We start from the raw sequence: 19,125 nt of genomic DNA, 5'->3' as shown, positions 1-19,125 counted from the left end.
ATGTACGCATACAATAATCTCTGCATACTTATACATTCATTTTATAATATATTTTTTCATTACTCATTTATTTATGTGTCATAGCATTTGACCTCGTTATTTCAGAATTCCCTGCTACTGCGATGCACTTTGCCAAGACTCGACCCGATTTGCATCACAGCACATCCTTATTTTCACCGCGCGCACTGTGCCATCTGAAGCGGTGGGGGGCGTTTGACCTACATCCCACCGTTACATATCATTTCATTGCATTGACTCGTCTCCAGCTCTAGAACACATCACAGACTGACACAATCTGTCGTTAAAACAGTCGTACACTCATTTATGATGAGCAGCAGAACAGTAACACGTGTGATGATGCGTAAAATGAACGCGGAACAATTATTACTCGGTACCGGAACTACATTCGTGCTTCTACTGTTCACAGTTTCTCTTCGGAGCCATAATAGCGTAACGCAGACTTTGTAAGAGGGAAGAGAGAAAGATGGCAGGGGGCAAAGTAAGTCACTTTTTGTATCACATTTATTAAATAACTCAAGGGCCTTTGCTTCCAGTTTGTTACCTTATGTTTACTGCTTTGAACGTAAAGCTTCTAAACGTTGGAAAGAAGTAGTTCTCAGTCACTGGGTCGTTGAGATGTTGAGACCGAAGCTGTCGCTGTCACGCCATTAAATGCACACGAAACATTATGCAAACTCAATCCATCAGTGCGTGTTGTGTTAACGTTTAAGCGCCTTAGATAATACATGTTGATGAATGAACGATGGTTTCTGGTATCGTTGCAGGCCGCGTTGGTGTTGTGTATGGACGTTGGGTTCTCCATGTCCAACTCGGCCCCGGGTGAAGAGTCCCCTTTTGAACTTGCCAAAAAAGTCATCCAGAAGTTTGTCCAGCGCCAGGTAAACTTCTACCACACAACCCCCCCCCCCCCCCCCCCAATGAAACATCTTTTAGAATCAATAAAAATCTATTAAAAAAAAAAAAACCTTCTTTGACAGGTTTTTGCAGAAACCAAAGATGAACTGGCTTTAGTCTTGTTTGGCACAGACTCCACCAAGAACTCCCTGGACCGGGACGGCCAGTACCAGAACATCACCGTGCATCGTCATCTCATGGTGCCCGACTTTCACCTTCTTGAGGAAATAGAGAATGAGATCCACCCAGAGAGTCAGCAGGCAGATTGTATCCTTTTGCCTACTTTTCGTTGTAGTTAACATTGGGGTGTATATGTGTGCAGGCTGCATCCAACGGTACTTAAGGTTTTACAGTGGCAGATTTGGTACAATAAAATGAAAAGATGAATGTTTTGAGATTATTTTGATCAAACTTGCTTGGTTGTTATATTATTATTATTTTGTCATTACTGTGGCATCAATGAACATTTTAACTAACTTTTTGACATATTTAATTTACCGGACCTGCGAAAGCTGACAATCCTGGATTCTTGTTTTAGTAAATAAAATTAATGGTTTTCCCCCAATAATATTCTATGACAACATGCCTTGTATTTATATTTTGATATTTTTGATGTTGTTCATGCATCAGATCCTGTTTGTGTGCAGCTACATCCCAGATGATTCCTCCTTAACTCCCACTCAACAGGGCTGGATGCACTTGTTGTGTGCATGGATCTCCTTAAGACAGGAACACAGTAAGAAGCTGCCTGTATTGGTCACATCATTCTCACCATTCGCAAAAAAAACAAGCTGATGTCCATGCACTAGAATGTCAATTTTGCTGGGGGGGTTATTGTTCCATCAATGATATGACACTGTGTTTGGGGATCTTTTCCAGGGGGAAGAAGTGTGATCGTGTCAACATTTCCCTCCTGACTGACCTCAACACTCCGGCCAACTCAGAGCAGCTAGACGTTATCATTGAAAACCTGAAAAAAGCAAACATCACCCTGCAGTTTTTGTAAGCTTCAAACACATTCACAAATATGATACAGAATCTACTGATAATGAATTAAATGTACAGCATTATAATGGAGCAAATTGTGTGGTAGATATTTAATTTTCACCAACAATTTGTTATTTTTAAAGAAACCTAGCATGCTACACACAGGTTTTAATTTAAATAGGAACACAAACTTGTTTTTTCATCTTCCTCATACTACGTGAAGTAATTAGAAGTCAATCTAGACATAACGGGCCTTCGGACGTGAATCAAGCCTTCAACGTTGAACTAGTAAAGCACATGTGTAGTGTGGTTTCATGACATTAACTCATTCCTCTGCATGCTCCCTTCCGCCAAACCGACCTCAGCTTGCCTTTCCCCGCGGAGGATGACGAAGAGGATGGAGGAGATGCGGACAGAAGAAGCCCTGGTCGCCCGGGCACGGGCAAAGGTCTGTCGAGGGAACAGCAGAGCGGCCTCGACATGGTGAAACACGTCATGCTGACCCTCAACGAGGAGGACGGTCTGGATGAAATCTACTCCTTCAGGTTGATTCCTTTCTTCTATACATGCGTGTTTCTCTCTTAATAACGTGGCGCTTTTTACACTTCAAATAAATATAAGGCCGTTATCGGATCGGGTCACATGACGTGGATTTTCCTGTGCTTCACTCCCGCTTGTAGGAAGGCGGTAGAGCAGCTGTGCATGTTTAAGTGCATCGAGAAGAGACCGACGGCGTGGCCCTGTCTGCTCACCATCGGCAGCTGTCTTCCCATCCGCATTGTTGGATACAAAGCAGTAGGTTTACTGTGAGACACGCTGGACGAATATACACTAAACTATACAAACTAAAAGTAGTTTACAGATTGTGTTTAACAATCTGTAAATGTTTCTGTGACTTCCTGTGTATTCTTTGAAGGCTGCTGAAAACTCACCCACAGCTTTTGTCACATTTTTTAAACACCCGGCGCCGTCGCGCTTCCTCTACGGGGCCGCCTAGTTAACACGAGCAGAAAGAAACCTGGAGCGCAACACTCACTGCGGGGGCGGGGCTTCCTTCTCCGCCTCCAGGTGACCGAGGAGAGGCTCAAGAAATCGTGGACGACAGTTGATGCTCAAACCAACCAGAAAGACGACGTGAAGAGAGAGACCGTCTACTGTCTGGATGATGACAATGAGACGGAGGTGCAAAAAGACGACACCATCCAAGGTGAGCCAATCGAATGAGCTCAGACTACTTCTAATTACCACTTTCTGACGCTCTAATGAAATCGCGTTTGTTCACAGGTTTTCGTTACGGAAGTGACATCGTTCCCTTCTCCAAAGTAGATCAAGAGCAGATGAAATACAAGCACGATGGGAAGTGCTTTGCTGTCCTCGGCTTCACCAAGCAGAACTTGGTATGATGCTTCTGTGCGTGGCGTGAACCCCAAACCTTTTGAGACCGTGCCACGCTTCACTTTGTTCACCGTCTCCCCGCAGGTACGCCGCCATCACTTCATGGGGACTCAAGTCATGAAGGTGTTTCCCGCCAAGGAAGACGAGGTGAGAACAGAAAGGGGGGGAGACACGGCACGTTGCCGGTGACTTTGCGTTGATACTCACCCGCTTCTGTTTGAGCAGCATGCCGGAATTGCGCTGTCGGCTCTCGTCCGGGCGTTAGACGGACTCAACATGGCGGCCATTGTACGCTACGCCTATAACAGCATCAGCAGCCCTCAAGTAGGAGCGGCCTTCCCCTGCATCAAGAAGGACTATGAGGTGAGATCAGAACAAAGCTCACCGAAGGGTCAGTGTGGAGGATTTAGCAGCATCTGGCTTTGTAGTTGCGGATTGCAACCAACTGAATACCCCTACTCGCACCCCTCCCTTTCCAAGACTGAAAATATATTCCATGTCTGCTATTAGATCCTCCCCCCTGGACCTTTATAGTGTCTAGTAGCACAGAGGCTAATGTTGTGTGTCTCTCACCCTCATAGTGTCTGATCTACGTCCAGCTGCCCTTCATGGAAGACCTCAGGCAGTTTACATTTCCTTCTCTCGAAAACAACAAAAAATTCACTCCGTCAGGTACAAAACACCAGTTCATAGCCAGTTAATATGCGGCGCAAGCTGTGCTTCTTCCAACAGAAAAATCAATGAGAAAACCTCAGTGAGGGACTGAATGGATATTGTGCGTTTCCTCTAGACAAGCAGCTGTCTGCTGTGGACTCTCTCATTGACTCCATGATGCTGGTAGAGGAGGAGGGCGACGATAATGGAGACCAAAAGGACATGTTTAAGGTGCACCACCTTCCCAACCCCGCCTTCCAGAGGCACTTCCAGGTACTGCTGTTTCACAGATACAGTATGAGGCAGTTAGTAAAGTTTTTTTTTTCTGACCTAGAGCTTCACCAGCTGTTCATATTGAACCAGGATTGCGTCTTTCTCGCTCACTGTCTCACCCAACCGTTTTGTTCAGTGTCTGCACCATCGGGGGGTGAGCCCCGGCGCCCCTCTCCCCCCCATGGAGCCCTGGCTGAAGGCCGCCCTTGAACGCCCGCATGTCATTACTGAACGTTGCCGGGGTCCACTCGAGGAGGTGAAGAGGACGTTTCCTCTCACAGAGGTGGAGAAGAAGAAGAAGCTGAAGACAAGTGCACAGATATTTGGGAAAGAGTGAGTTACAGAGAGAAATGTTTGTCACGTAGTGCTCAAAATCTTCATTGTAGAAGATTGTGTGAAATAATTCAGAAGGTCGTAAGTGATTTTCTTGCCATTCACAGCTCTGAGGAGCCAGATGCCAAAAAGGCAAAAGGAGACGAAGAGGAGGAGGAGGAGGATGACTACAACTTTGCGGACATTGCCGAAGGGTCTGTTACTTCGGTGAGAATCAGGGGAGATGATTGCATAGAAATCATAGAGAGCGGACCAATCTCTACAAAAATCAGTTAGTCCGTATAAAGTCCTAAATTTTGTATTCTTATTTCTTTTTGTTTTTAACATTTTAAACTCTCAACCAGGTGGGAAGTGTGAATCCAGCCAAAGACTTCAGGTTGTTGATCAAGAAGAAGAGCCTACCATTCGGGGAGGGTGAGGATTTTTTTTCTCCTTTCTTTTCTGTTTGTATTATAAAATATTGTGACTCATGTTCGGTTCTTGCAAATTGTGTTTCTCTTTTGTTTGCTTGTGGTGACCCCCGTGTCCTTCCCAGTCTGTCAGCAACTGACTGGGAGGATAGAGCAGTTGCTTGGCAACAAGAACACACCGTACTACATGAAAAGCATCACCTGTATCCAGGCCTTTAGAGAGCAGTCTGTTAAGGTAAATAAACACTTGCTATCTTTCATTCAGGCAAATGCAGGGATGTGGTGGTTTCTGGTGGTAGTCTGTCATATTAGCAGAACGCACAGTTTGGGTTTTCCTATGGAGATAAAGAGTCAATCTGAGAAGATTATAATGAGCCCGTTTAAATTCTCACAAATGAAGTCCAACGTCAGTTCTTCTGTTAGTAAATGTACGAGGAAGTTAGCTTTTAGGTGACTCATAAACGGATTTTGAATGATTCATATTTCTGGTAATTCAGCTGGGGGAGGCCAATCTGTACAACGGCTACCTCCAGTCCCTAAAGAGAAGCATCCCAAACAGAGGGCTGGAGGTCTTCTGGGAACTGCTGGTTCAAGGTTTGATAAGCTTCTCTACTCGCGGCCGCAGGATTTTCTCCAAATCATTTCTCCCTTGAGATGAGAATTTCCACATCATTTCCTGGGAGCAAAAAAATAAATAATAATAAAAAAGTAAATAATGCAAAAGTGGGAGCTGGTAGATGCTTAAAATGTGCTGCCGGCTGAATCACAAATCTGCTCAGAGGCGTTTTGGGCTTATTTCTTGTTGTTTGATTGACAGATGCTATAACTCTGATCAGCAAGGACGAGGTTGAAGGAAGCACAGTATCCAAAACCGATGCTGATCAGGTGACTCCCCCATTTAAACCAGTGTGAGCTGTTGATAAAAATGTGATATTTAGACTCTACTCCTAGTGACTGAAGCATATTTTGTGTCCTCAGTTTCTGGTTTCTGAGGAGAAGAAAGAGGAGGCGGCCGCTCCGCCAGTTGAAGATACCGGAGATGTTGATGACTTGGCAAGTGTGATTTATTTTATTCTGACCTCTTCAGGTTTTAGATATTTAACCGAAGTCTGCAAAACTTGTTGTTCAGACCATTTCCTGTGTTTTTAGGACGGGCTAACGAGACCTTCCTTTTTAACCTCCCAGTCTTACATCTGGTTTTCCCATCTCTTCCTGTGCAGCTGGACATGATGTAACAGTGGAAGCAATGGGAGCGTCTGCAGAGGGACAATAATACAATCCACAGACCAAAACAAATTCAGCCGTCCATTGTTCTGCCTCCCACTTTTGGACCCTTGATACAGCAATGCTAAGGAGCTACATTCGGAATAAAACGGTGTTTGACTTCACCAATGCCTGTACCAAGGTTGTATACTCTAATAATTGTCTTTAGTACTTTCATATTGTATGTTGAGGGCTTTAAATGTATTTTTTTTATTTGAAATAATCTCCTGTTCCAATTCCATGAAAATTTCAGTATTGGACAATTGGATGCTTTAAATCTAGAGAACGTCTTAATGCTTAACTTGTACTTTTGATTTATGTATAACAAAACATGCCGAATAAAGTTTTCCTTACAAATGTGACAAAGCACAATGCCATTGGGTCATTTGCAAATTGCACAGTGCACAAAAGAATCTTGGTAAACCAGTGTGAAAATGCAGGATTAACAGCAGTGCGACCGGTATGATGTCGGCGTCCACGTGGTCTGTCTTCAACACACCCACTGGATGAAACGGTCGAACAAACTGGACCGGGCCAGATCAGACAAGTCTTTTCCTCTAAAGATGGCGTCCTTGTCATCCATGGCCAGCTTCAACAGGACTTCTTGGTTAACGTCACTTCTCGTGGCTATCACCGTGGAAACCACCTGTTCCCTGCGCATGGCGCTCACGGCCTCGTCCAGGTTCTCGCTGTCGGTGACGCCGTCTGTGATGAAAACAAACGAAACCTCGGCGTTGGGCCTCGTCTTGCGACCTCGCCCTCTACTAAGGATGTTGTCGATGGCGTAGGTGATGGCGGGCCCGACGCTCGAAGACGAATCGAAATAAGGCAAGCGCGAGATGCCGTCGGCGATGACGGCGCGGTCGTGTGTGAGAGGAAAGGCCACTTTGTTCTCGACCTCCCTGCCAAACGCTACCAACGCCAAGCGGGCTCTCATGGGGTCGGTGCCGCTGCCGGCCAGGGCCAATTTATCCGCCACCTTCTGCACAAATTCACGGACCAGCCGGAAATTCTCCAGGCCGAGGCGCTCCGAGCCGTCCAGCAGAAACACCAAATCCACCGGCCGGTGGACGCACGCAGATATATCGGGCTCTGTAACGAAAGAAAGCCGGGTCATTCACCGAGCTGCGATTATGCCATCGAACGAACCCCCTTCGGCGCGAGCAACACCTACGGCTTTTGCAGGGGAGATCGGGGCACACCATCACAGGTTCTGGAGGGGAAACCAAAAGGGAGACATTTAGAGAACCGCTCAGAAGTTCCAGTGTGGTCTTCCCACTGCGTGTACCACTGGCGCGGGGCTCACCGGGACAGAGGACATTCTCCATCGTGTTGGTGAAGACCTCGGACACCAGGTCGACGTAGCGACTCATCTCGATGACGCGCTCCTTCTTGTTGCACGCGATGGAGTCCAGGATCTCGTTATCCTGGGTCTTGTCGAACATGTCGCCGACCCCGATGGCATTGACCACCACGTCGTTGTCGCAGAGGTACTGGAGCAAGTTGTCGTCGTCGCGCGGGTCGAAGCGGCCGTCTGTGATCACCACCACAGACACTTTGGCTTCGGCTCTCTTGCCGTCCCTGATGAGGTTGTCGTAGGCAAACTTTAGGGCCGAGGGCGTGAAGGTGCCGCCGGCTATCCACTGCAGCTGCTTCACCGCCGCTTTGAAGGCCGACATGGAGTTGATGTTGGGATCGTCGAGACGGATGGCCTCGAAGGTCCCGTTGTGACTGAATTGAACGACTCCGACTCGTGTGCCTGGAAGATGTAGACATCAGGTAGGAGCAGAAGTAGACATATCAAAGGGTGCTCTTTAAATCCTTGTTGTAAACAGAAATACCAAAACTAAAAATGTATACTTTTTTGGTAATTCAAGTGTAAACTGTAAAAGTGACAACTTTGAATAATACAAACATTGTGCTGTTAAGACTCTTTTTAAATTTGCTGCAGGATGTGGTTGACGGAACAAGCTCAGAAATTAACCAAAGTATCCATGGATGATTTACGTGTTACTTATTTCCTAATTGTTAGACTGCCTAATGAATTAAATCGTGGGTTTGCACACAAAGTTGTTCCCCAAATAAAAAATGGTCCGTTGGTCAAATGTTGATTGTAAGAAATTCTATATCTGTAACCTTATTCATAAATGTGTAGTAGGTGCTTCTCAGAAAAATTCAATCAAAAAATTAAAATGTGCACTGGTCCCACTTTACATGGCTGAATGTATGCAAAGCTGACAAACTCCTTACTCGTTACTGTGCAGTCACAGGATCGATGATGCCTGTAGTGACGCCTTTCTCCACATATTTGGGCTTTAACTGTATAGTCAGTGGTGGATTAAGGGTGTTACTTTTTTGGAGACGGCTAATCTCTTGCGGCACCCTCTACTTCCTGTCACTTGATGCCGTGTCTGCAGAGGGATTTGCACGGGTGTCTGCTCGGCGTTTTTGACTGTACCGCTTGGCGACGTGGGGTCGCTGGCCATCGATCCCAACCGGTTGATGGTGTTGATAACAAAGTTCTTTTCCAGGGTGAAGTTTGTCAGCCCGACACTCTCGGAGCTATCAATTACAAATACGATGTCCAGAGCTCCACAGTGCTTCTCACAGTCTGAGGCAAAGGACGAGAAGCGGATCAGTGTGTTGAAAGATACCAAACAACGGAGGTCTTTGAGCGGCGATATTTACCACAGCAACCGCACGTCTCCCTGATGTAAGTCATGACATCACAGTCCTGCAGTGAGAGGTGTGCATGTTTCAAGAATTACAATCAAAGTAATCTAATTACTGTAAACTGCACTGCCTTCTGAAGTTGACTTACGTTAAGCCCCGGATCCCCTACTGGTCCTGGCTCCCCCTGCACGCACGCACACACACACACACACACACGGATACACAAAGACAAAGCAAAGCAGTTGCTTGCGTGGCCATGCCGTCATTATAGTCTGAGCGCTTGAGCTGTTGCTTACATCGGATCCACGATCTCCTCGGGGTCCTCTCGCCCCGGGCTCACCCGGCTGACCCGGCTCCCCCTGCAGAAGAAGCCATTTTACAGTGTTCTAAGTAGTAGTAGTAGTAGTTATAGTTTTTTCTACAGAGGGCGAGCAGAGCATCACAAACGACAACTTGTTTTAAAAATGGTTGATTAGTTGTTGTGTGTCCAAGTGAGTACAGAACTTTGTCCAACATCTATTTACTTACAGGCCATTAATCTTAATCTAATCCCATGCTACTCATGCTGTATCCAAGGCTGGGAGCAACACACAGCGTGAATTAAATGGCTTTTTTTTGCACATCAAAAAAGCCAATTGGTGTGTTTTTCATCTACAAATGCTGGTCAGAGCACCGATTGCTCTGACTGAAACCCGATTGCACTTCAAATGGTTGTTCATTTAACTTACATAATCTCCTGGTGGTCCGTTATTTCCAGCTTCCCCTTTGGCACCACAATCCCCTCTGCCCCCCCGGGGCCCTTTTAAACCTGGATCGCCTTTGTCTCCCTGGAAAGGGCAGAGTTACTTTAGACTCGGTGTGCAATGTGTGGGACCTTTGTGAGGTGAACAGGACAACGTACAGTGGCTCCTCTCGGTCCAGAATAGCTGAATCCCTGTCTTCCGTTGTCACCCTTTAAAAGACAAAAAATAAATCAAATAAAATCCATCACAATTTGTAAGAGCATTTTACATCTTGAAATTGATGATGATTTGACCCACTTTTGGCCCTGGTGGCCCCGAGTCTCCCCTTGTTCCAGGATCTCCGGGATTTCCTTTTGAGCCCTAGAACCGATGAGAGAGAAACCGAATAAAGTTTTTATTATCAGCGGTATATTTCACACAAATGTTGTGAATACACCAAAAACACAAGCCGACAATAAGCGTTTTTTTCGGTGTCATTGATGACGCACAATTTCTCCGGGACCACCCAGTTCTCCCGGCTGACCCCTCGGTCCTGGCAGTCCTTGGTCTCCCTGGAAGAGAAAGCACCCGTGAAATCATTACTAGAAATGACCTTCACCCACATACACTGACGTCTTCTAGTTGATGGGAATTTTGCGAATCATAAGCATTTCTTTTGCAGTTCAAATTCCATTGGATAAATGATTTTTACGATAACAAGCTCAGCTCAGGGTATCTTGGCAGCAGATCCAGTACACGAAGGCGGATCTAAATAACGATCTCTCTGCCAGAATCCTCCCATCACCTTTGCGCCCTTGAATCCGTCTTCCCCGGGCCGTCCTCTGGCTCCCAGCGGCCCCAGTTCTCCCTGAAGGAAATAAACCAGTTTGTCAGGATCCGCAAATGTCTACTAAACTTTTTATTTCACAGAATCTGATTGGAATATGCTCAATAGCAACACGGAGCGGAATCACGCTTGGAACAAAAGTGATTCCGATGAAATCACTGCGGAGGGGTTTGAAACACACGATACTCGTCTCCCTCGTGATGTTGAATTCCAGTGTTAGGTCAACAGAATCTACTTCTATGAGCTTTTAATCTCTGGAGCAGCGCTGTTTCCCATCATGATACTCTCTGCATGTTTTTTTTTTTTTACAGCACATTGCACTAAGTTGAGTGTTGAATTTCTGTAGAACTGTATGTTTTTGTGCTTCCTCTGAGCGCTGAACTTACCCGTTCTCCTTTCAGCCCATCAGGACCTGGTTTTCCCCTGGTCCCTGGGTCTCCTCTCCTTCCCTGTTGATATTTATTGGATGAGCCTTTTTTAACGAACTATGGATATCTTTCTTAAAATAATGAAATCTTTTTTAAATGAGTGGGTGTGACATACGTGCGGGCCGCTTTCTCCAGGTGTGCCAGCAACTCCCTGCGAGATTTAACACAATTGGGTCGGTTTGGTAACTTACTCAGTAATATACAGCAGAAGTAATTCAAATGAAAATAAATGTTGCTCCATACAACAAAACCCTTTTCTCCTGGTGGCCCTGGATTTCCAGGATGTCCGTCTTCCCCCTGATGAACAGAGATTTTTCATTTGTGTTTTTTAGCAAAGGACAATGTTAATCTTCCTATAATGTTTTCTGTTCCGTTCAGGTCAAAGTTTACCTTTGCTCCTGGGTTTCCCTGAAGGCCAGGACGACCCGACTTTCCAGAGAGGCCTGGATTTCCCTAAAAGAACAAATGAATTTATCTTAACATATTTGCACGGATGCTCTCAGCTCCAATAACGATATATTTATAAATATAAACAGTAGTTGTGTTGGTTGATGGGTCTTTAACTTTGGTCCCAACTGAAGCATCTTCTCTGCTGTAAAAAATCCTGTGACCCGTGCAGGATTCCCAGAGGATAAATCCTGCTGACGTTGGTGATCCATTGAACTTTCCTCAAGCGCCGCCACTTAGTTGAAATGTATTTTTTTTCATGGGAAATTACCTCAAAGGTTGAGACATTCATGTCCCCCTCAGTAATGACGCCATGATGAGTTTACACTTTATGACTAAATGCCTGTGAACTGACATCTTCAGCAGCCTCAGCTGTACGTTTTATTGGGTGTGAGCAAATATTAACGCACACGCTAAACAAAGCCGGTGAACATGGTAAACATTATACCTGCGTGTCGTAGCGAGCATGCATGCATCGCGGGAAAGCACATCGGTGCTACACAGCGCTGCCGGCATGGCTGTTGTCTCTTAATCTTGTTCCTATCGGAGGATCATTTACAGCGGACAAAGATCCCAAGTTTGTTCAAACACAAACCTTTACTCCGTTTTCACCGGGTGGCCCAGGGGCTCCAAAGTCTCCATGGTAACCTTCTGGTCCCTTTCATGGACATAAACAGAAGTATACAGTAATTCAGTAAACATAATTATTACGACTCAAATGAACAATTTCATCTAATAAACATATATAATGTTAAGTAAGACAATAGTAATAACACTGGATCCATTAGCCACAGATAAACTTTCTCACCTTTCATATAAGTTCTTTACTAACCTGGTCACCCGGATCACCTTTGCAACCGGGAGCTCCAATATGGCCCATTTTACCCTGAAGAATTCCCAGAGACAACGTCATGACATCAGTGTGCTGAACAGACTAAGAGTCACTGCACACCGCATATATTTTGTCTCATGAAGACTCACCTTCTGACCGTCAGTTCCATTCCCGCCAGCTACTCCCGCCACACCCTGAGCATTCAAGTCAGAGAAAACAGAGAAAAGCACGACAGTAAACAAACCGCTGATGGCGTAGCATGTGGTGGGATATACAATATGTGCAAGGACACATTAAAACACTTATCTACCTTTGCTCCGACTGTTCCGATTTCACCCTGATGAGGTAATGAATGTCCATCAATTTAGCAGAATTTCATTGAATTTCTCAGATGAATTGAAAAGCGGGAGTATAGAGGTCGCTCTCACCTTGTCACCTTTCAGACCGGTCGCTCCCTACATGAGAGCACAGAGGCGCACGTTATTAGGAATGACAAATTAGTTAACCACGAATGTGTAGCACACAAGGTCATCAAGCAGCAAACCTTTGGACCGGGTTGTCCGATTGGACCTTCAATGCCGGGATCACCCTGGAAAGTAATAAATCATATGCAGCTTTAAAATCATTGACATCAGAAACCGAATCTCTGTTATAATAACAGTAATAATCTTTGACCTACCTGTTTACCCTTTGCTCCTCTTCGCCCAGCAAAGCCCCTCTCTCCTTTTGTGCCCTTAAAATAAGGAGAAAGGACAACAAAATATTTGGCACAAGCAGAAGTATAAATAATTTCCATATTTTTTATTTAATTTTTTGGTACTCACTTTGAGACCTTCAGGCCCCGGTCGTCCAGGCATCCCAGGTGTCGCCAAGCATTTTGGCTGGTAACACTAAATGATCAAATGCCACAACAAAATCATGTAGTAAATCAACTGTAGTAAAACACGAAAACCGAGATAACGACAGGTTTGTCCCAACTTCTATAAGAAAAAGGTATGCCTTTTTAATGTCCATTTAAAATAGCATATATATATATATATATATATATAATTGTTAATCATTCCTTACCTGTACATAGGCTTGATGTTTCTGCAAAAAAACAATAACTTTAAATTAAAAGTGGCCCATAGTGGTACTGTAAATTAAATGTGAATTGCATTATCAGTATGACTTCAGATCACCATAATTTGTATGATACGATCGATGGATTCGGTATTTATTTCCAGTCTCCCACCGACGATGTCCACGACCTTGTAGTCATCCCGGTACACTTCATGGAGCGGGCCGGCTATGTCCTTCATTCCAGATTCATCGACGCTCCTCGACGCGGCCACCGAGAAAATTTGGATTCCCTTTTCCCGGGCCTTATCCGCCATTTCCCTCATCCCTCCGCACGGTTCTGCCGTCACATAGCCGTCAGTGATGACCACAGAGAAGAGGACGGGCTTGGCCCCTGGGTAGTGGCTGGTTAGTTGTTGAGTCATTCTTTGGAGGGCGCAGTCGGTGTGGGTGCCTTTGCCTTCGTACACGATCCTGTTGACGTTCCTGATGAAGTTCTCCTTGGTTGTGAACGGACTGAAGACGTGCTGCGTCTCGGAGTAGTTCAGGCCTCCAATGGACCAGGACATGTGGACCCGGCTCCTGTACTCCTCGTCGAACAGCCTCTGGGCAAAAACCTTGGTGAACTCCATGACGGTTTTCACCAGGCTGCCGGGCGGGGACTCGTGTAGGGCGATGGTCTCTGAGGTGTCCAGGGTGAAAAACACCTTGATGGGACAGTCAATTCTCCCATCTGCTGGAAAGGGCATTGACAAAGAAAGTTTAGTTATTTACTGCGACGTTACAAATGTAACACATGCAAGCACATTGGCTGAAGCGTTGTATTTAGGTTCTGTTTGAGGTTATTTTAGGCGTTTTCATTGCCCCTACATTACAGAGGGAAGTAGTGCATTTTTTAATAAGCAGAACTGTAGAAACTCATTCCTATGAAAGCTGCGCAGTGGCACATGAAGCAAATCAAGTTCAACTGCAGAGTAAATAATTAATATGACTGAAGAAAAATAACTTTAAATAAGAGTCGGTTTACCTAAAATTAAATAATGTGCTTATTTGACATGTCATTTTATTCATTCTACTGAATGTGTGTTCATCTTATCTACTTTCATATGTTTTCACAATCCAAAGTTCCAAGGGTTTTACTTGTCACTGCAGGACACATTTGCAAAACGATATTTAGATTGAGGTCCCAATTCGCCTAATAGGAAAGAAACAAATAAGGAAACGTTATACGGAGGGTGATTTAAGGAGTCGCTCCGCCGGAGCAAAGAAGCTGTTTTGAGGTTTGATAGTTCAGCAGATTCCAGATGGCAGCAGGGTAAAAGGTTTGTGGCTGTGGGGGGGGGTCTTTTAACGGCCCCCCACAGAGCGCTTCACAGCTGCTCTTCTTACCAATATTGTAAAATGATATTTTGGATGGTTTTAATCACTTGCTGTAAGTTCCAGCACATCTCGTGCTTGTTTGTAATGTTTGCGGTCAGAATGCACATCTGTAAAAGTTAACAAGAACTTGGCACGAAGATTAAGTTCCCGAGAGAAATACAGACGTTTATGAGAGTTAATGTCCCATAAAAGCGTGTACTGGCAACAACATATTACATAATCATATCACATTTTTTCACACAAAAAATATAAAGAGCTTATCTGAACATTTGTTGTTAATCGAACTATCCAAAAGTATATTTAACGATTACTGGTGAAAGAATATTAAATGTCAAATATTTTGAAAACTGTTTAGTGCCGTTAATTAACCTTTATTAAGCTGTTGAAGTGTTTGTAAAGCAGTTTGGTGACTGTTATTCCATCAAATCAGGCAGATAGATAAATAGATTATTACAGCATCTTGTGTTAATTAGAAGCTGCTTTATTTGTCAGATTCATGCCAACGTTCATGATGGGTTCTGTTTGTCTTTACTCCAGGCAGCTAAACACCAGGCGGGTATGTAAACATCACTGCTGGTTCCTAACGATGATGAATTTCATTATTTCAATTGACTGTAAATAATTTAATAGTTTGATCTATTGGTTAAACAAAATGTTACGGTGTTATAGATTTATAAACAATAGCGAAAAAAATACTTTTACTGTTGTAGAATGTTTAGAATTATTTTTCAGTAGTTTTATTGAAGTAAAGGAGCTGTATATTTATTTCGCCACAGTTACTTAAGCACACCAACAGCAAAGGAATCCTTAATTGATCAGAGCTGACCAGTTTGATTGGAGTTTGCAAAAGAAGCACTGAAAGAGGACAGATGATCGGTTTCATGTCTCACTGCTCTCAATAAATAGTGACAGTATTAGCAAATATGAACATAATAAATATTTCTATTAGCTACCAACTATAGCTCCAAAAATATGTTGTTGCCAGTTTTATTGAGGTAACATTTTGAAGGATGAAGTATATCTACATTCTCATATTCTAGTTTAAATAAAATAAAAATAACTCACTCATACAACCTGGGGGTATCGGTGGTGGAGGCGGAGTCGGATCTGGGCTGTCACCTCGACCAGGTACTGGCCTCGGACCCCGAGGGACCAAACCTTGAGGAGCCGCAGCTCGGAGCACGCACAGAAAGACAAGCGCCGAAATCATCGCCATTTTTCCTGCAAAAAATACAAGACCGAGGGGAGAGGACAGTTGTTGAATGCTTTCTTTTCACTCCAACACTCCCTTTAGATGCAGGAAATAGCTGTCAAACAAGTGAGTCTTCGCAGAAGGCATCTCCACAGAGCTCAGGAATGTTTATCGTCGTTTTAAACAATGTCTGTGAATAACCACTCTGTGCTGTAAAGAAGGACTATTTAGTATTAATATTTAAATCTGTGTCTGAAATGGAATTTATTTTGCTGCATCCCACACGCCGAGGGTTCTCAAACCGCTTCACGTCATGGAGGATGCAACGGGAAAAAATCTAGATTTGGTTTTGTTTAAGGAGGGTCCACATCTACGGAGGAGTTGTACAGCTTGGCGGGGGCAGATTGGACAGCCGTTGGCTTTATGTGAGCATGACTTTGACTAAAAGCATTTCATAAACTACTAAATAAATAAAACACAGCTTGAACACTGTCAGTGTTTCCAATCTTAAGAAACACGGGTGGAGATGGATGGGTACGATTTTATTGAGGGAAATCAAATCTGGGAAAGCTGTTGCTCAAACGTAAGAACTGTATATTTACGTAGACTATTTTGAGGTACTAGTCACGAGTATTTCCTGCTACTTGACATTTCTTCTTTATTACAATACAGCAGGAAGTACAGTATCATACGTTTTAGCCCATCATTTATTTAACAGCTATATACCAGCACATATTTTACATTAAACATTGATTAAATGTCCCAAATGTAGATTTTGCAAAAGGAGCACTGAAAGAGGACAGATGATCGGTTTCATGTCTCACTACTCTCAATAAATAGTGACAGTATTAGCAAATATAATAAATATTTCTATTAGCTACCAACTATAGCTCCAAAACTAATTACAAAAACATTAAACATTGATTAAATTTCCCAACACTACAGTAGATTTTGCAAAAGGAGCACTGAAAGCTCAACTTAGCTCAACTGGATCACCTACTTAAGTTTAATTTTTTTGTTGGTTAGGTTGACTGTGTATTTGATCTCTTTCTTAATCGGGCAATCGTAATGTATTTGTTACAATATTTTGTAATCAAAGTAGAAGGTACACCATTCCCCTCCAAAATGTAGTGTAATAGAAGTATAAAGTATCATTAAATAACCAAGTAAAGTCAAAGTACCTTAAATGTTTGGTCTTTACTTGCCGTAACCTAATTGACTTAATTATAATGTTTGAGTAGACTTGTTTCTTTCCACAACTGCTGCTATCAGTCATTTGGTTCAAATGCTATAACATCAAAACATATCAAATGTGGTATTTCTGGCCAAATGCTACTTTAATTTCATTCATCAATGGTGAAGTAAAGTAACCGAAGACAAACCGCTTTATATTTCGAACTGCTTTAAATTAAAAGTTAAAAGGTAAAGTGAACTCACCGCAGCGACTGGACGCACCGACCTGCTACCGCGCGCAAACAGCCTTTCGGGGGATTGAAGCAGTTACCAAAGAATGCAAACTGAGAATAATGTTCCCAATCACAGCTCCCATCGCAGCTCTCGGTCTCCCGGACGCCCACTTTGAAATCCCAATCCACGCGCACGCGCTACGGAATTCGATTTGAGCGATGGTGTTTACACAGTGGTCTGGGTGCGTGACGTGGAGCTGCCGCAGCAGGCCGACCGACACCAACCTGTCTGAAATATTGGTGTAAATCTGCACAATAAAGTAGCTTTAAATAAACACGCGGTGCTGCAGTAAAGTGTTCATCTGCCCGGTTTGACAGAATAAATGCGCGCGGCAGACTGACTCTCTCCAAACAGCAGCCCCGCGGACGCGTGCACGCGCACGCGCCGCTGCCGCTGCATGTCCTTACATGGGAAGAGCTGCCGGTCTGTTTACACGCAGCAGCAGAGATGTCATGTAGGAATTGAAATGCTTTATATCCCCAAAGTATGAAGTAAGGATTTCATTAATCAATCAGGCGATTCAAGTCAAGATTGTTTGAGTTTTGGATGGATTGTGAGATAAAAACCAGCTATTCAAATACGTCTCCACAGTCCTGGTTTTTGTTTAGTAAATTTCCAGTTTTATTTTGTATTTCCCTAAATCTCATGTTCCATCTTCACTTTGGTTCCTGCCTTTCAATGTTGTCCATCTGATGGTCCGCTCTGCTCCAGATTGAACACTATCCACATGTTGTTGTACTTGTAGTGCAACGCTATAAATTACATCCCGCAGCTTAGATGAGATTTACATCATGTAAATCAGCTTAATCCTGAAAAATGGTGGTCAATAGACATGTTCCCTTTCAGACTCTGCATGATCACAAATGACATCATGTCTTTTCATGCCTCCTTATTTCGTTATCGGCAGAGACTTGTTGCAGTAACCAGCGAGGTCCCTCTGGTCCTGATGACTAAAACGTTCTTGCTCTTGTATTTAAAAACAAGTACAAAAATGTGAAAAAATACATCCTGCAAACTGAAAAGTATATTGTAAGACACCAGGAGCAAGATAAGAGGTCCGCTTGGAGAGAAGGGCGTTTAACGAAAGAGGAGAATAGATCCGACCCATCAGCCATTTGCTGTTTATTCGGTTTCTCTGTCACCACTAAAACAACAGCCTCAGGTGTAGAGAGAAAACGTCCCTTTAAAAAGAAAAACAAAGAATGGAAAACATGGAAAATACAATGAAAAACCTTTTGAAAACAGCAAGCAGGACTACTGACTAAAGAGCACTATCAAATGTGGAAATAATGGCATAGCTGATCCAGATTTTGCTGAATACAATTATAAAGCTGCGTTGTTTACAAGGGTTGGACATTTTTAGGGCATGTGCCCTAGTTTGAGGGATGTATTCTAATCAAGACGCACACTGTTCTCTGCCACAGTGTGATGAACAGCAGGAATGCAGAGGAGCACCAGGCGGTCTGTTTATCGACATTCAAAGGCATCCTGCTCAGGAAGTCCCTCATCAGTGGCCCGGTTAGGGAAATACATGTGGTGCTGCTATTGACCTGCTCGCAGAGCGCTGCTGCTGTTTATAGAGAACCCAAGTGTGTGTGTGTGTGTGTGTGTGTGTGTGTGTGTGTGTGTGTGTGTGTGTGTAGGGTGGTGGAGCATCTGACGAGATGCTGAGGTAGCAAGTGAGACATTATTAAGAAAGAGGCTAGCGTTTTTTTGTCCTTAGCGTCTCACTTTTTTTTAATGGCCGGCTGCATTCAGATGATCATTCAAAGGTAAAGAAGCTGTGAATCTTACACATCTCACACATTACGTCCTTAACTGTTCATTTCACAAATAAAGACTGAATCT

General features: G+C 43.9%; 2 protein-coding genes across 5 annotated transcripts; one reads left to right on the top strand and one right to left on the bottom strand.

Annotated features, from left to right (window-relative positions):
• Window positions 1-264: 264 nt before the first annotated feature.
• LOC120833844 (X-ray repair cross-complementing protein 5) lies at window positions 265-6,596 on the top strand. Its single transcript, XM_040201390.2, has 21 exons — window positions 265-499; window positions 786-899; window positions 999-1,182; window positions 1,603-1,651; window positions 1,795-1,917; window positions 2,268-2,447; window positions 2,583-2,697; window positions 2,971-3,109; window positions 3,187-3,299; window positions 3,382-3,444; window positions 3,523-3,660; window positions 3,879-3,969; window positions 4,088-4,224; window positions 4,361-4,557; window positions 4,665-4,764; window positions 4,902-4,971; window positions 5,093-5,202; window positions 5,465-5,561; window positions 5,785-5,852; window positions 5,946-6,020; window positions 6,188-6,596. Exons 1-21 carry the CDS (start codon window positions 485-487, stop codon window positions 6,200-6,202), a joined length of 2,193 nt encoding a protein of 730 aa, XP_040057324.2. The 5' UTR covers window positions 265-484; the 3' UTR covers window positions 6,203-6,596.
• Window positions 6,417-18,571, bottom strand: LOC120833843 (collagen alpha-2(VI) chain). 4 transcript variants are annotated; one of them, XM_040201386.2, is made up of 28 exons: window positions 17,248-18,571; window positions 15,684-15,839; window positions 13,361-13,971; window positions 13,248-13,268; window positions 13,004-13,069; window positions 12,859-12,912; window positions 12,724-12,768; window positions 12,608-12,634; window positions 12,490-12,516; window positions 12,329-12,373; window positions 12,180-12,233; window positions 11,943-12,005; window positions 11,291-11,353; window positions 11,144-11,197; window positions 11,016-11,051; window positions 10,859-10,921; window positions 10,431-10,493; window positions 10,135-10,197; window positions 9,944-10,006; window positions 9,805-9,855; window positions 9,632-9,730; window positions 9,200-9,262; window positions 9,052-9,087; window positions 8,919-8,964; window positions 8,689-8,841; window positions 7,537-7,989; window positions 7,405-7,443; window positions 6,417-7,322 (listed from the first exon to the last, which is right to left on the bottom strand). In XM_040201386.2, exons 2-28 carry the CDS (start codon window positions 15,832-15,834, stop codon window positions 6,721-6,723), a joined length of 3,111 nt encoding a protein of 1,036 aa, XP_040057320.2. In that variant the 5' UTR covers window positions 15,835-15,839; window positions 17,248-18,571; the 3' UTR covers window positions 6,417-6,720. The 4 variants fall into 4 exon arrangements, with proteins under 4 accessions (XP_040057320.2, XP_040057323.2, XP_040057319.2 ...); XM_040201389.2 differs by having other exon boundaries at window positions 15,693-15,839; window positions 17,248-17,636; XM_040201385.2 differs by having other exon boundaries at window positions 13,361-13,974; window positions 17,248-17,598.
• Window positions 18,572-19,125: the final 554 nt, after the last annotated feature.

Source organism: Gasterosteus aculeatus, chromosome 16, assembly GCF_964276395.1.
Source record: "Gasterosteus aculeatus chromosome 16, fGasAcu3.hap1.1, whole genome shotgun sequence".
Classification (NCBI taxonomy): Eukaryota; Metazoa; Chordata; class Actinopteri; order Perciformes; family Gasterosteidae; genus Gasterosteus; species Gasterosteus aculeatus.
The sequence above is the reverse complement of the archived record's forward strand: the minus strand, read 5'-3'. Positions and strand labels throughout refer to the sequence as shown.